General features: G+C 39.5%; 1 protein-coding gene across 1 annotated transcript in view; it reads left to right on the forward strand.

The window, feature by feature from the left end:
* The window catches only part of LOC124545213 (Meckel syndrome type 1 protein), a 123,218-nt gene that overhangs the window by 86,317 nt on the left and 19,065 nt on the right, over window positions 1-17,836 (forward strand). Inside the window, exons 4-6 of the mRNA XM_047124081.1 lie at window positions 7,638-7,872; window positions 9,907-10,069; window positions 13,914-14,036. Of these exons, the coding sequence (XP_046980037.1) occupies window positions 7,638-7,872; window positions 9,907-10,069; window positions 13,914-14,036 (521 nt within the window). The remainder of the gene's footprint in view (window positions 1-7,637; window positions 7,873-9,906; window positions 10,070-13,913; window positions 14,037-17,836) is intronic.

The following is a 17,836-nucleotide window of genomic DNA, read 5'->3' on the forward strand; positions in this document are numbered from 1 at the left end:
AATGCTGGATGTTAAGAGTTCTTGGAAGGCTTGTAAGGGGTGATTTTGAGGTAATGATGATTGATCATGATGGCATTGTGGGTGGAACTGTTCAAGGCAGGGTTGAATGTCAGGTTTGCTGTTGAAAAGATTTTGGGATTGGGTTGAAAAGTGATATTTCTAGTTGGCATTATGTTTGAAGGAAGGTAGTTCTTTCACCAATGCAGCATGCTTAAATACAGGTTTAGGACTGAAAGTGCGACCCTTGGATAATGCAGATAATTCAGAAGGGGAGAGTGCTTAGATGAAGGGTTCACAACACTGTACAGTAGTGGCTAGTTTGTGTGACATGAGTTATCATTGCTATGGGGTCAGTTGTGAAGGCTGGGCATTGATAAAAAGGTTAACCAAGCTCGGTTTGCAGGAGAGGGTTGGTGGTTGATGGTGTAGCTGTTTAGGGAGCTGGAGAGGGACAGGAAGGGAAACACCACTGTTGAAGTAGTTTAGGAGCTCGAGAGAGACAGGAAGGGAAGCACCACTGTTGAAATAGCTTAGGGGAAGGTAGATAAGGTTTTTTTTTGGGGTGAAGTGATACCATCCAATAACACATGAAGGGCAGATAACAGCATGAAGTGTGGTGTAGTGGAAATCAGTAGATGAGTGCAAGTAGTGGGTAGGTAGATGCAAGCAGTTGTTGTAATTTAAACTGTAGAAGGGGATGGTGTATAGTAGGATTGTGTCCAAAAGCAAGGACTTTCAGTGTTACGATTTTGGGGGTAACTCCCAGGGACAATCAGGTCCCAAGAAGCAGAACATAAGATCTTAATTTTGATACTGCAAAGCATGTTTTTCAAATGACTGAATATAAGATGTGATAAAATTCATCATGGCAAGAGAAGAGGGTTTGGAGCATTAAAGATGGTTGGGGTGGCAAAAAAGGAGCAGAGGGGGAAATGAGAGAAAAGGAAGACAAGCAATGAAAAAGACTGGAAAAAATGTAGAAAAATTCATACAGAACTCGTGAGAACTGTGGAGGGTTAACAAGAGGTAATGAGTGGGTGAGAACTTCTCACCAGGAAAGCGGACTATCTCCTAAACTACCTCTACAGTGGTGTTTCGCTTCCTGTCCCTCTCCAGCTCCTTAAACAGCCACAATCTCACCACCACTCCCCTCTTCAAATCAAACTTGGCCAACCTTTTTAACATTGTCCACCTTCGCAACTGACTCCCAGAGCAAAAATAACTCAAGAACACAAGAACTAGCCATATAACTACAGTGTTCTGAATCTCTCATCTAAGGCACTCTCCCCTCCCAAATTATCTGTATCATCCAATGGTCTTGCTGTCAGCTCCAAACCTGTATTCAATCATGCTGCTTTGGTGAATGACCCACCTTCCTTTACACATTATGCCAACTGGAAGTATCACTTTGCAACCCAGTCCCAAAACCATTCTAACAGCAAATGTGACATTTAGCCCTGTCTTGAACAGTTGCACCCATGATCCCATCTTGATCAGTGACCACTACCTCAAAATCACCCCTTACAAGCCTTCCAAGAATTTCCGAAATTCAGCATTGTTTCACAACCTTTTCTCTGGTTCCTATAGGATGGCCCTTACTGTTCCTCTTTTGACTTCCAGGCTCTTTGTTCTCTAAAAACTGGCAGACAAGGATCTGCCATTGTGGTACATGACCGACAGAAGTATGTAAGACTACACCATCTATCTGACACCTCTGCATACAGCATCTGCCCTCAAGATCCCATTCCTGAGATACAAAATGACCTACACTCTCTCCTTAAAACCGCAGACCCCTCATAAGGACTAACACCTCAATCCATAGAACTTATTACCCCACCCAAATCACGCATCCCCACTTTTTACCTTCTTCCTAAGATCCACAAATCCAATCATCCAGGCCATCCCATAGTTACTGGCTTCCACTGAACTTATACCTGCGTCAGATGATCAACACTTGCAATCCATTGTATGAAGACTTCCCTCATATATTAAAGATACCAACCGTTTCCCAGATCATCTGAAATCTGTGCCCATCCCACACCCATCACACACCTTGCTTGTCACCATTGATGCCATCTCTCTCTATACCAACTTCCCAAGTACAATGTCTATCTGCTGCTGAACATTACCTCAATCAGAACTTACCTGATTCCAAACTTATGATGTCATTCCTGCTTACCTTAACGAACTTTACATTTACCAGTATCTACTTTACCTTTGAGGGGCATACATATGAACAGATCAGGGGCATGGTCATGGGAACCTGGGTGACTCCTTCCTATGCCAATCTTTCCCCAGCTTGCATGGAAGAGGGCTTCCTGGGATGCATAAGTCTTCAACCCCTGGTTTGGTTTAGATACACTGATGTCATATTTGCCATATGGGTCCCAGGCCAGGCCGATCTGTTAAAATTTTTGGAATCTCTTAATACATTCTCCCAAATAAATTTCATATGGTCCTATTCCAAATTCCATGCCATTTTCCTTGATGTTGACCTCATCCTTGCCAAGGGTCAGCTACACAATTACATTCACATTAAACCTGCTAACAAACAACAGTACTTACATTTTGTCAGTTGCCATCTGAGTCATGTCAAACAATCCCTCCCATACAACTTTGATATTTGATGCAAACATATTTGCTCTGATGCAGACACTTTACTGCAATACAGCACCATTCTCACCTCAGCCACATAGTTACCCCATCAGACTAGTTAAAAAGTAGATTTCCCAGATTATCATGTCCAATCTTGGTACTGCTGATCCCTCAAAAAAACAACTTAGGAGTACACTTCTCAGTATTATCCTAGTTTTTAATGTATTAATTAATCAATTAAGGCTCTGACTTTCTAAAGTAATGTGCTGACATTAGGTCCATTTGTCTGCAATTTTACACACCACACCGAGAATAGCTTTTGTCACCCCCTGTCCTGGCCCAGTCTCTACAATATCCTGCCCAGAATTTATGCTTATTCTGCTTCCATTTCCCTATCCTATGGTTCCTACCCCTGTGACTGTCCCCACTGTAAGACATGCCCTATGCACCATCATTGTACCATCTGTACAAGCCCAGTAACTAGCAAAATACATATTATCAAAGGGAAAGCTACATGTGAAATGAAACATGTCGTATACAAGCTGTTACGTATACACTGGCAACACACAATATCCTGTTGCAGAGCATGCTCTACAACATGAAACTCATGATATCAATGTCTGTTTCACCAAAGATGCCTAGATTCTTCCCCCAGATACCAGCTTCTCAGAACTGTGCAGGTGGGAACTGGTTTTACAATGTATCCTTTTTTTCTCGCCTCCCGCCTAGTTTTAGTTTATGTTAATTTTTCTGTCTCAGCATTTCTTCTCCATAACTATTCCTTTCTTCACTCCGTTTTAGTTTTCTGTATCTTTTTATTTTCTGACCTGTCTAAATTTCCCCATTCCCGCCATCTCTACGTCATATAATGTGCTTAGCTTTACACTCTTGTTAACTTTGCATGATGTTTTCTGAGTAATCTCTGTCTTGCTTATTGCCCTATTTTACACCTTTAAGCTCTAAGTTTTTAAAATCTTGTCTGGTGCAGTCATCAACAATCAGTTGTTGCTTCTCATCCCATCCAGTAAGGTTCCACTGACTCATGGTTCTGGGCAACTTTTCTGAATTATGAGCCACTGGCTCTAAATCCTTGCACATTTCTTTAACCTTTATATGTGTTTCTCCTCCTCCCACCACTTGATGAGCACATTTTTTTTATCTGTCCAATCATATTTTCAAAAATTGTTTATAGAAACATATCCAAAGTAAAATATATCTAAAAACAAAGATGATGTGACTTACCAAACGAAAGTGCTGGCAGGTCAATAGACACACAAACATACACACAAAATTCAAGCTTTCGCAACCAACTGTTGCTCCGTCAGGAGAGGGAAGGAGAGGGAAAGACGAAAGGATGTGGGTTTTAAGGGAGAGGGTAAGGAGTCATTCCAATCCTGGGAGGGGAAAGACTTACCTTATGGGGAAAAAAGGACAGGTATACACTCACACACACACACACACACACATATCCATCCGCACATACACAGACACAAGCAGACATTTGTAAAGGCAAAGAGTTTCGGCAGAGATGTCAGTCGAGGCAGAAGTACAGAGGCAAAGATGTTGTTGAAAGACAGGTGAGGTATGAGCGGCGGCAGTTTGAAATTAGAAATTAGCGGAGACTGAGGCCTGGCGGATAACAAGAAGAGAGGATATAGTGAAGGGCAAGTTCCCATCTCCGGAGTTCTGACAGGTTGGTGTTAGTGGGAAGTATCCAGATAACCCGGACGGTGTAACACTGTGCCAAGATGTGCTGGCCGTGCACCAAGGCATGTTTAGCCACAGGGTGATCCTCATTACCAACAAACACTGTCTGCCTGTGTCCATTCATGTGAATGGACAGTTTGTTGCTGGTCATTCCCACATAGAAAGCTTCACAATGTAGGCAGGTCAGTTGGTAAATCACGTGGGTGCTTTCACACGTGGCTCTGCCTTTGATCATGTACACCTTCCGGGTTACAGGTAGTTGCGGGATGCGAAAGCTGTTTTCAGGTTGTTGGTGTAATAGTTCAGGGACTCCGGACTGGAGCAGATTCGTTTGCCACGAAGACCTAGGCTGTAGGGAAGGGACTGTTTGATGTGGAATGGGTGGCAGCTGTCATAATCCAGGGCCTCTCTGCCTACGTAGATCAACACCTTCAACCATCCTTCATCAAAGACACCAACCACTTTCTCGAACGTCTGGAATCTTTACCCAGTCTGTTACCCCTGTAAACCATCCTTGTAACCATTGATGCCACTTCCTTATACACAAATATTCCGCACGTCCAGGGCTTCGCTGCGATTGAGCACTTCCTTTCACGCCGATCACCTGCCACCCTACCTAAAACCTCTTTCCTCATTACCGTAGCCAGCTTCATCCTGACCTACAACTTCTTCACTTTCGAAGGCCAGACATACCAACAATTAAAGGGAACAGCCATGGGTACCAGGATGGCCCCCTCGTACGCCAACCTATTCATGGGTTGCTTAGAGGAAGCCTTCTTGGTTACCCAGGCCCGCCAACCCAAAGTTTGGTACAGATTTATTGATGACAATTTCATGATCTGGACTCACAGTGAAGAAGAACTCCAGAATTTCCTCTCCAACCTCAACTCCTTTGGTTCCATCAGATTCACCTGGTCCTACTCCAAATCCCATGCCACTTTCCTTGATGTTGACCTCCACCTGTCCAATGGCCAGCTTCACACGTCCGTCCACATCAAACCCACCAACAGGCAACAGTACCTCCATTATGACAGCTGCCACCCATTCCACATCAAACGGTCCCTTCCCTACAGCCTAGGTCTTCGTGGCAAACGAATCTGCTCCAGTCCGGAGTCCCTGAACTATTACACCAACAACCTGAAAACAGCTTTCGCATCCCACAACTACCCTCCCGACCTGGTACAGAAGCAAATAACCAGAGCCACTTCCTCATCTCCTCAAACCCAAAACCTTCCACAGAAGAACCCCAAAAGTGCCCCACTTGTGACAGGATACTTTCCGGGACTGGATCAGACTCTGAATGTGGCTCTCCAGCAGGGATACGACTTCCTCAAATGCTGCCCTGAAATGAGATCCATCCTTCATGAAATCGTCCCCACTCCACCAAGAGTGTCTTTCCACCATCCACCTAACCTTCGTAACCTCTTAGTTCATCCCTATGAAATCCCCAAACCACCTTCCCTACCCTCTGGCTCCTACCCTTGTAACCACCCCCGGTGCAAAACCTGTCCCATGCACCCTCCCTCCACCACCTACTCCAGTCCTGTAACCCGGAAGGTGTACACGATCAAAGGCAGAGCCACGTGTGAAAGCACCCACGTGATTTACCAACTGACCTGCCTACACTGTGAAGCTTTCTATGTGGGAATGACCAGCAACAAACTGTCCATTCACATGAATGGACACATGCAGTGTTTGTTGGTACTGAGGATCACCCTGTGGTTAAACATGCCTTGGTGCACGGCCAGCACATCTTGGCACAGTGTTACACCGTCCGGGTTATCTGGATACTTCCCACTAACACCAACCTGTCAGAACTCCGGAGATGGGAACTTGCCCTTCACTATATCCTCTCTTCTCGTTATCCGCCAGGCCTCAATCTCCGCTACTTTCTAATTTCAATTTGCCGCCGCTCATACCTCACCTGTCTTTCAACAACATCTTTGCCTCTGTACTTCTGCCTCGACTGACATCTCTGCCCAAACTCTTTGCCTTTACAAATGTCTGCTTGTGTCTGTGTATGTGCAGATGGATATGTGTGTGTGTGCGAGTGTATACCTGTCCTTTTTTCCCCCTAAGGTGAGTCTTTTCCGCTCCCGGGATTGGAATAACTCCTTACCCTCTCCCTTAAAACCCACATCCTTTCGTCTTTCCCTCTCCTTCCCTCTTTCCTGACGAAGCAACGGTTGGTTGCGAAAGCTTGAATTTTGTGTGTATGTTTGTGTTTGTTTGTGTGTCTATCGACCTGCCAGCACTTTCGTTTGGTAAGTCACATCATCTTTGTTTTTAGGTATATTTTTCCCATGTGGAATGTTTCCCTCTATTATATTCATATACAAAATAATTTAGAAGTATTCCCTATAATTGTCGAAATGAGTAGATTATGACTAGTTGTAATTTGTTATTAATATAGTTTACAGAAATAGCCTGCTGTGGCTGCATGTTAATGTATACTTTTCTCATTCTATATCCCTAAGGGCTCTCTTTCATTATGCAATTTACAGAACACAGCATTTGAATTAATTAATGATGAACAAAAATTTGTAGGTCACTTAAAAAATAAGTTTTCTGTCTGTGGGCGTATGTCAACCAACTTACTGAAATTTTGTGTTGATTGAGAGTGCCTCATCGAGTTTCCTTTGCAATCTGTTTGTACAATAAAGGTGCATTTTCTGAATGAATGAAATATACAGTATTAATAGCCACTTATAAAAGTGGAGTTAAGCAAGCAACCTGTAAGTATAGGCCCATTTCCATCCTATTCATGTTTTCAAAGCTTTTTGGAAGGTAGCTGACACCATAATATGGAAACTCTTTTCTGATAGTAATCTTCTATTAACAGCTCAGTTTGTCATCAGTAAACGATTTTGCTTTGAGAAAGTAATATATGATCTCCAGAACTTGGTTCTGGGAGAATAAAATGAGAAAAATTACACTGTTGGTAATTTCTGTAACCAGTCTTCAGTTGTGTAGAATCTACACAACATTGTAGACTATGAAGCGTAGTTTGAATCTACACGACACTGTACAGTATGAGGCATAGTTCACCTCTCACAATACTGGGAGAGTAGATGGAGTTCGACACATATTGAAGACTGTAACATCTTCAATTAAATAAATATCTTAGTTTCTGACATTTAGTCAAAGTATTTAATTTTGGAAACTTTGCCAATAAATCAAATGAACCTGAACATTTTATTAGATAAATCTCCATTATTCTATGCAGGCTTTAATGTCATTTCCCTTTAATATTTATTTGTGTAGTTTTATATTAAAGTATAGGTACAGTGTTTACCGTTATCAGTGCATCTTATGCTCTCATTTCTTCATTTTAGTGTTGGTGGGGAAAGCACCTCTGTGGGCCAGACTAGTGTACTACCAACAGAAGTTGTCCTTTGTCGTTTGTCATGGGACAGGCAGCGTGGCCTTTTGACTATAATGCCAGATTTCTCCCCTACTTCACTGGATGGTAAGTGTGAACCTTACCTGCTGGAAGTGGGAGGAGATGCACGTAAAGCTTGTCGTTACTGGTTGTATCATGTCTCAGAGCAGCCAGATGATAATATAAAGGTGAGTGTTTGTGACAGGCTATTACTCACTTTCGATGTAATATTTTTGAACAGACTGCTGAAGAGAGATATTTGTTAACAGACACATAATTACTGAAGTGATAGTTGAATATCTGTGAAAAATTGTTTGGCTGCACTGTCACATTCAGCATTTTATAATTAGTAAAATTCTACCCACCAACTAGCATATCTGACACTCCCTCTCAAATGTAACTTATCTCCTATGGCCGCATGTCATCCCTGTGATAGTTGGAAAATATATTGGTAATTTTAGCATTGTTGGTGTGTAAATTTATTTGAAAATGAAACTGATACTGTTAAGGCAATAAGGAGCCCTATAGATTTTGGAAACCAATATCAGCTAAGTACTTCTACATCCACATCTGTACACCACAACTCAGTTTTCAGGGCATGGTGACGGATTTTTTGGGTGCCACTCTTGTGATCCCCATTTGTTGTTAGATTTGTGAATAGTGTGTGAGGAGAATGACAGCCAACAAGTCTCTGTACAAGTACAAATCCATCCAACTCCAGAATATCAAGTCATTGTCAGAGGAAACAAATTACTAACTAGTGACGTCCCCAAGAACTGAACATACTTCTTTTTTGCAAAATTCATTTTCTCTGGAACTGCCTGCCATATTACTACTGGGAGCTACCAGAAGGAGTTACACAAATAAGGTGATTCTCTACATACTTTTATGCAGTCTTAGACAAAAATAATTCATTGGGCTATTGAAAATGACTGGAAATTGAAACCAGTTTAACTACTGAAATATTTTATGTGAGCATTCGACTAAAAAAACTTAATTCTTAATGGCAATTATGTAGCAAAAAAAGAATTTGTGCTCTATCAATAGAGGTTCAGGGCCTTATATCAGAAAATAACTGCATTCTGAGTTTCATTGAACCTGTGAATGAAGTGTAGTTTCATTTGTTGAATATGTTAATTTTCAGAAATTTGTTTATTTAGTCTTGGGAAATTATCCAAATCTCTAATGTTAAGATGCTAATTGCTCATTAGTTCCTAGCAGTACACCACATATGAAAATCTAAAACATATTTGTAACTAATGATTATACACTTGTCATGGTCACCAAAATTTTTTCTTTGTTTTTACTTCTCATGGTGTGTTTTGGGTTGCCCCACATCAGATCTATGGCATACAAATACCATTTGAGACAAAGTATAACATACTGTTAACATCAACACGTAGTACCTTGTCACTTGAAATCATTCCATTACAAAGTCAGTGCCCAAACTGGCTCAGGCAGCGCCACATGTTATACTGTAAACAATCTTTGCCATAAGGTAGCATTAATCATAGTATCAAAATGCCTATGGCAATAGGCATATCTGTGAGACATTGACCCTTATTACATGTATATTTTAACTTCAGTTATACAAAAAATTTGTTAGGAGCAGTAATGTATAAATGCAACTAGTACATGGTATATCAAATTACAAAAAACTAATCCACTTTAAAGGTGGTATATGGGGACAAGAATATTATTGGAATTATTAAGGACCTCTGCCATATACAGCCCAGAAGCTGAAAATATAGTATCTGAACTGTCATTACATTTACATCACAATTTGCCAAATGAATGTAGTACGTTTTTAACTAAACTGTGTTATGGAAAATATGTAATGCAATTTTACACAACTTATCTAACAATCATATAAAACCAGATATGTAAAAATAAAACAAGCAATGCTTTAATAAGCCATCGAGTTGAACAGTGCATGACAGAACCAAAAGATTGAACCAAAAGATTGTAAAATATGGGAAGGAGGAAGTAGGAACATTTATTATGACAACCAAGGGGGAAGCCACTTCTTTATTTGAAATGAACTGTGGCACTTATGTGGAACGTTTATGTGACTTTAAAGCACATGTTATAATATGTGTCATTTTTAAAATATTAGTATTTTTTAGAACAAGAAATTTTACCTTGATTGAAGAATACCATTCATTGTGTACAGTGCTTAGTTAACCAGCAGATTATAATTATATGAGATAATTTTTTTGCAGATGCCTGCTTTGTCACTTGGTATTAGCCATCTGAGCTTAGGAACAGACTTCAAGACTCCAGAACAAGGAACAGTACAGTTAACTGTACTAGTTGAAATTGTATCTGCCTCGGGCTATGATTTTGATGGTCTTTTCATTGAGTACTGCTTTGAACTGCCTGATGGTATGCTGTTTTCTTCTGTCTACTGTGAAACATTCTTAATTTTGTTTACATCAATGCAAATACGTTACATATAGTGATGTCTTCTTCCCCCTCATACCACTTCTTCATACACTACTCTCTCCCTCCCTCCTAAATGACAATTGCTATTCCCAACACACTGGTTGTTAACAAGCTCTAGATCAGTTCCTTTAAAGACACTGTGTATCTACCATCACAAATCTGTGTTATTGGAATACAGACATCACTATTCAGGATCAGTTTTTCAGATCCATTTTGTAGTCGTAGTGGTAGTAGTAGTTTTATCCATCATGGTGTTGCAATTTAAGGGGGAAAAATAATTCATATATAAAGGCATTTATGTACTTACAAAATCTGGCTTGAAAAGGATGGGACAGGCAGTCAGCCACAGCCTTGTAGCAGGATCCACCCATCATTTTCCCAGAAGTAGGTTAGGAAAAACGAAGGAAACCTAAATCAGGATGGCTGGATGAAGATTGGTTCCTTCATCCTCCCAAATACAAGACCAACCTGTTTAAAACTGCACTCCCTCATTCAGTTTCTCTCTAGTTTACAATACTCTTTTGCAAATATGTTATTTAATAATGCAAAACACTGCTGCTGTACAGCAACAATGTTTGGTTTCCATGTTGTATGTCGCAACTTCCCATTTGCTAACCCTGAAAAATTGAATCAGCATCTCTCTATAACGAATAAGATGCTGAGATCAGAAAGAGCACAGGATGAAATAAAAACATATTGTGAAAGTGTTATGTGAAATTTAGGTGTTTTATAAATATTATCGGTATTATTATTTACTTTTGTTACATTTTTTACCAAACCTCTACTTCGTGTTATTCAAATAATCCTTCACTGTGTAGAATGTGTTCCTTAAAAGGCACTTTTTATCTACTTTTTTAAATAAGCTTCTGTTAGTAATCTCTTTAATCTCCTTGGACAATTTAATCTACAGTTTTATTCCTTATTAGAAACTGCTGTTTGGAGAGTCATGTTTACTGCTTTTTGGTAAATGTAAGTCTACTCTAGATCTTGCTCTATGGTCATGGACAGAGATATTTCTGCAGTAATTATCAGTCTTAGTTTTGATGTGTACAACTGATCCGTAAATGTACTCACATGGTGTAGTTAGAATCCCCAGTGTTTTGAACAGGTCTTTGCAGTATACTTGACTACTCTCTCTCTCTCTCTCTCTCTCTTTTCTTTCTTTTTTTTTTATTCCTATGGCCCTTTTCCTACTTGACTACTCTCTCTCTCTCTTTTCTTTCTTTTTTTTTTTTTATTCCTATGGCCCTTTTCATTAGTTTTAAAACCGTGTTCATATTTAGTGCACTCCATAGTTAAGAACTGAATATAAAAATGAGTAGTATGTAATAAAAATATATTGCCAGTTACACACTGAGGACAGGACTCTTAAGGGTGTAACATTCTGGTGACATTCAGTTTGCAGTCTCTTCATGTGTTCGTGCTACTTCAACTGAGAATCAATATTCATTCCTTGAAATTTTGCGTTTGATACACGGTCTGTGGATGTGCTCTCTGTAAGGTATGCCCAATTGAAAAGGTGACCTTTGTTGTAGTGGCATTGTTATTAATCCTGGTGCGTGAATGCATTTGCCGAGAGATGGCTTGGTGGTATACCCAGTTGTGCAATTCGAGTTAATGGCTTCACAGCAGTTTCCTCTTTCCTGGAGATTGTTTCCACAGTTCTTTGCATGATGGATTCCTCCCAGTTAGCACAAAGTGTGTTATACAATTTCTTTGCACAGTAGGGGAGTATGCTTCACAAATTTATCACAGGATGAAAAAGGTGCACAGAGAGCAGTGTCTTGCACGGCACAATATTCCAGTGTTGTCAGCGATACGAGGCAGGATGTGTAAACATGGAGAAAATGTCACATCCTTGGCAGGCACACATTGTCACCTCTCTTCCAGTGCCACAATTTTGGTTGTGGAGGAACTCATAAGGACGAATAGTTGAATCACCACAAATGTCATTGAAGTTGGGCTCTCAACAAGCAAAGGAACTGTGCATCACGTAATCCATGAGAAGATTCATTATGATAAATTGTGTGCACAGAGACTCAACAGAAGGCAAGAATGGGTGTTTGTCTGACCTATCTGCTGAAATATGCAGTGCAAGGAATGGATTTGATTGCTCATATTGTGGCATGTGATGAAACGTGGTGTCACAACTTCGACCATGCCTCCAGACTTAGTAGGCAGAAGTGATTTCATCCTGGCTTGACTTGTACAAAAAAAAAGACTGTGGCCTGAAGGCTGGAAAAGTGATGCTCAGCTTCTTTTTTGACCAAGAAGGACTTCTACCATGGGGTGCAACAGTTAATGCTGAGCAATATGATGACAAATAGTAAATAGCTGATGCTCAAAAGGCCATCGGGAAGAAGTACAGGGATAAGCTCTTGAATGGGTAGTACTTCTCGAGGACAATGCTAGGCCACATGTGGCCAAGAAGACCCTTGAGTTCAATGGGAAGTCCTGGAACATCCTCTTTACTTCCTCAATATCTCCCCATGAGACACGCATACCTTTGGCCCCTTAAAAGAATCCCTGAAAGGTGACAAGGAAGTGCAGGATACCATGGAAAACTGGATCTGTTTGCAACTCAGGAGTTTCGACACTGAAGCCATCCACTTCCTTGCTGCGTGCAGGGAACTATGTATCATTGTCAATGGTTATATGAACTTTAAATATAATATTGTCATTAACATTTCTTTTCATATAACTGTTGTCTACTTTTCATTTGGGCACGCCCTATACTGTACATTTAATTTGGGTGTGTCATTTTCTATTTTCCAGCTGAAATTATTTCTTTGTGTTCAATGTCTTTTACTGCATATTAACATATTGTAAATGTCCTTGAGAGTTTAATTTGCTTTCTCTGCAAGGAGTTCTCTTGCTTTGTCTGTGACTGTAATACTGCAGTCACCAGAAAAGAAAATCTTTTTGTCATGAGTATCGTTATTGGGAATGTCACTGATGTATTTATTAATGTGGTTTGGTTATGATAAGAGTTTCAATAAAAGTTTAGCCTTATGTTAGGTTTGTGCCACCTCTGCTCTTTGTACACTACCTGGTAGGTATGATCAGTACCAGTCATTAGCTCCACTTCTTATGCCTGATGGTTCTAATTTATTTTGCAGAATCTTAAGGTCAACAGTACTAAAAGTTTTAGAAGTCTCTAGGAATATGCCTATGACAGACTCATCCTTGTCGTGAGCATCAAGTACCACTTTTGTGAATTCTACTATGGCTTATCCTGTACTTCTACCACTTCGAAACCCAAACTGTGTTTCATTTAGAAGATTTTATGTATTGAAATAATTGATTAATATGTCTTTTATAACTGATTATATTATTTTGAGACTGGTGACAGCAAGGAAGTGGGCCAGTAATTTTCTTTGTCTCCTGCATCACGTTTATTCACCAGATGTACAACTCTTGGCTATTTTAAGTAGTGTGGATATTTCCCTAACACTGATTCATTTATTACGTTTGTTAAGGTAGCTTGTATATTCTGTACACTTTGCTCCAGCACACATATTGCTACTTCATCTAAGTTGACTGACCCTTTTTTATAGGTTTTGTACAGTTTTACTGACTTCATGTTCTGTTGTTGGTAGTAACATCATTGTACACAATGCACAACAGTGTGTGGCTATTAGAAACTGAATTTATATGAACTGAAACAGATATCTTTTCATTCTTGTATTTATAACAACATTGTGTTGGGGATGGAAACTATCAAGCTCTAAGGATTAACAAGTGTTTCATGAAAGTTTAACTGAAATTTTTGTTTTTGGCACAGGGTGGTCAGGTCCATCTCCTGCACTTCTTGCCGGAGCAACACATCGGTCAAATAAAAATGACAAAGGAGAAGCATTTTTTGGCTACATTTTTGAAGTTGAGCTTGCAAGCACAGATGACATAGGTAAAGAAATTACACTAATATGATTACTTTCTTGAAATCTTAGTGTTACTGCTCTAGGAACCTGCAGGTAGCCATATGGAAAGCTGAACAAGACTATCATTTTATTTAGTTATTTCATTGTCCTCCAATTGACATTGTGTATAACTTTCCTTACAAATCTGTATTTTCTTGCTTCCCCATTCAGCTCATAAGTTTCCTAATATCTATAGACACTATTGAAGCTAATCTTCCAAGTACTGAATAAATAAACATTTTAATAAATAAATATTGAAATAGAATATTTTGTTAAGTAGGTACGTGTTAGAATGCTTAGCCAAATTTGATGCCAATAATGACATAAACAACTAATGAAAAAATGTGATTTCAGACTGAGTGTTATTTACATACGAGAGTTCATGCATATTGAAATCTCAGTACTCATTAAGATACCTAATAAAATCATGCATGGCAATATGAGATAAAATATTGTTGGGTTAGAGAGTCGTTGAAAGGCAGAATTGTTGAGCTGTCAGCAGGCACACACATAAAGAAAACAAACTTGCTAGCTTTCAGAACATCTTGAGCTAGAGTAACACACACACACACGCGCGCGCGCGCGCACACACCACACACACACACACACACACGCACACATGGTGGACAGACATTGCCAGTTGCGGCACATGGATAAGTTGTGCTGGGGGTTGTGTCGAGTGAGGTTGGTAGAGGAAAAGAAAGGTGAGAGGCAGGGGAGGGATTGTGGGTGAGTGTCTAGTGGCTCAAAGGGAGGCAGCCAGTAGCTGGCTTGCTGGCAAGGAATGCAGGAGGGAGGGTTGGCAGGTACACAGTTTAGGCAAATGATCCATGGTTGTCAGAGTTGGTGGGGAACAGTGCACATTGAAGGTGATATTGGGACAGGAATTGGAAGGGGGTGACAGCACAGAAGAAGCAGAAACTTTTGGGTGGAGGGTCTGGGGACAATGGGTTACTGAAAATTGAGACCAAGAAAATTATGGGACCAAAGGATCTGTTGCAAAGATAACTCCCATCTGCATAGTACAGAGAAACTGGTGGTGGAGGGAAGGATCCAGATGGCCTGGGTTTTGAAGCACCTGTTGAAATTGGGCATTTTATGCTCAGCTGCATGTTGTGCCATCAGTGGTCAACTTTTTTCTTGTCAACAGTTTGGCACTAGCCTTTCATCATGACAGACAGCTGATTGGTAATCATACTTACTGAAAAACTGTGTAGTGTTTGCAGCAGAGTTGCTATATGACACAGCTGCTTTTACAGGTGGCCCAGCCTCTGCGGGGTAGGATAAGCCTGTGACAGACTGGAATAGAAAGCGCTGGGTGCACGGATTGAGCAGGTCTTCAACTCTGGTCTACCACAAGTATATGATTCCTGTGGCAAGGGGTTGGAAGTGGGAGTGGCATTGGTATGGACTAGGATGTTGCATAGGCTGGGTTGGCAACAGAACCCTGCTGTGGAAGATAGTTTTCCATTGACCATCCTAGGTTCAAAACAGTGAAGGTTGTAATAATTATATGGAGATGAAAAGACTTGCATAGGATAGAGAACTTGAAGAGCTGCAGACTGAAGACTACTGCAAAACCTTGTCTGTATGGTCAGAGTGGTATTCTACATATTGATGTAAATGGCTTGGAAAGCTGCCTGTGGAGATCAAACAATAAGTTGGATTTTATCTAATAACATCATTGCTGATGGAAAATTAAATCCCAAGTAATTGGGAGTCCTTGCAAATTCAATAGTAAATACAAAATATGCCTCATTCAGACATCCTTTAAATAACCAAGTAATATAAAATTGAGATGGTAAATCCTTCTTACAGCATTATGTAAATAGATCTCAGTTTTTAGAGCATGTGGATGACTATTATCCTTTGTTAGCCAATCTAGAAAACATCTGTACATCAAAGTATAACTAGAAAAGTAATGAGAAAGTGTTTCACTTGATATTTAACTGATAGGAAGCAAGGGGTCATATTACATAAGTCATGCACATTTCATGATGAATGTTCTTTTAAGCGGAGACAAGTTACTTACTGCCAGTGTTCCACAGGGCTCTGAGATCGCTTCTGTTCTTGCTTTATATTAATTGCATTCTGTCTTAATGACAGTATTATTAAAATGATAGTTTGCTGATCTCCATATGGGGAGATATTGAGTTGCAGACAAAAAGACTGCTATACACTTGAGCTCTCACTGAAAAGGCATTCTACAGAGGAAAAAAAAACACACACACACTTTTACAGAAGCACAATTCACACAGACACTATCTCTGGTTGCTGAGGCCTCAATGGCCAGAGAAAGTGGTCATGGTTGTGTGAGTTGTGCTTGCAAGAACGTGTGTGTGTTTACTTTAGAAGGAAGCCGTTTGGCCGAAAACTCTAATGTGTTCTGCCTGTCTGCAACTCAGCATCTCCTTCATACAGTGAATAGCAGTCTATCCTTTTCATAATATCGGCATTATTCCATCCTGGCTTTTCCATTGTTACAGTCTGTTTTACAATGATAAAGCAGAAGGAGTGCTCTGTGCTGATAATACAAGCAGCTCAAAAGAGGTGGAATGAAATATTTAAAAGTATTAGCTATTGGTTCATGTTAAAAGGTCTGTTATGCAACACGTAAAAAATACAGTATCACTTCTGTATAAGGTGGGAGATACCTTTGTCAATAACAATGCAGCAAGAGGAAAAGGAAATATGTAGAAGTGTTTGTTCAAAATTCTTGGTCGTGCTTACTGATCAGAACTTGCATTGGAAACATAATACCAGATCTTACTAAATATCGGAGTTCAGCAACAATTAAATGCCATATTGACTGCTAATCAACCATAACTGTTTCAAAAATATGAAAAGATTTGTCACAGGCTGCTACCAGTCACAAAATTTTGTTGATTTAAATGATTTAATGAAACAGCTTGTTTTGTGGTACAAACATCATCTTCAGGCTACATTCATTTGTTGCTATGTTGTTCACATAATTTTTTTAAAAGTAATCACTCACATTGTTCATATGAATTTGTTTAGTTATCTTCATTGTTATTGCTCCTTGGATCTTATTAAACCCCATTCATAAACTTGCAAAGGATAGGCCCTAGTTAAAATGTGACACCAAAATCAACTCTAATGTACAGCAGAAATAAGATGGCAGTCAAAACAAAGCTTAGTTCAGTTTAACTACTGATTTTTCAGTCCTTGTATTATCAGTCACTTGCAATGTCTCCTGTACATCTTACTGTCACATCTCTGATATTGGTTGACAACATATATTACAATAAGAAGGACTGTGACAATTTAATGTTAAAAATGACAGTATAATAATAATAATAATAAAAAATAATAATAATATTTATTCAACATGGAATAATCAAATTCAATCCCTAGAAATCATACAGTTTCAGGACATCATACAGATTATTCTTCTGAATATGTCAGTTTATAAATTACAAACTAAAAATTTGTTTGTATTAATAAATTTTACATTTTGATGGATTTTACATTTGGTAGTATACAATCACAATATTACAAATATTGTTTTTATCAACATTATATCAGTTGTAGGTTACTTAAAACTATGAGCTTGACATACTTATGAAGCACTTTTCATACAGATATAATACGCATCTAGGGAATAAAAAGGGTTTTCAATTAGAATTCTTTTTAGCTGATCTTTTAATTTGTTAGTAGGAAGGGTTGTGAGACTGTGTGGTAGGGCATTGTCTAGCTTCAGCCCAGCATGAAGTGCATTTTTTTCATATAAAGCTATTCTGTGGCTATTTACGTGGTATCTGAACTT

Source organism: Schistocerca americana, chromosome 8 (assembly GCF_021461395.2).
Source record: "Schistocerca americana isolate TAMUIC-IGC-003095 chromosome 8, iqSchAmer2.1, whole genome shotgun sequence".
Lineage (NCBI taxonomy): Eukaryota > Metazoa > Arthropoda > Insecta > Orthoptera > Acrididae > Schistocerca > Schistocerca americana.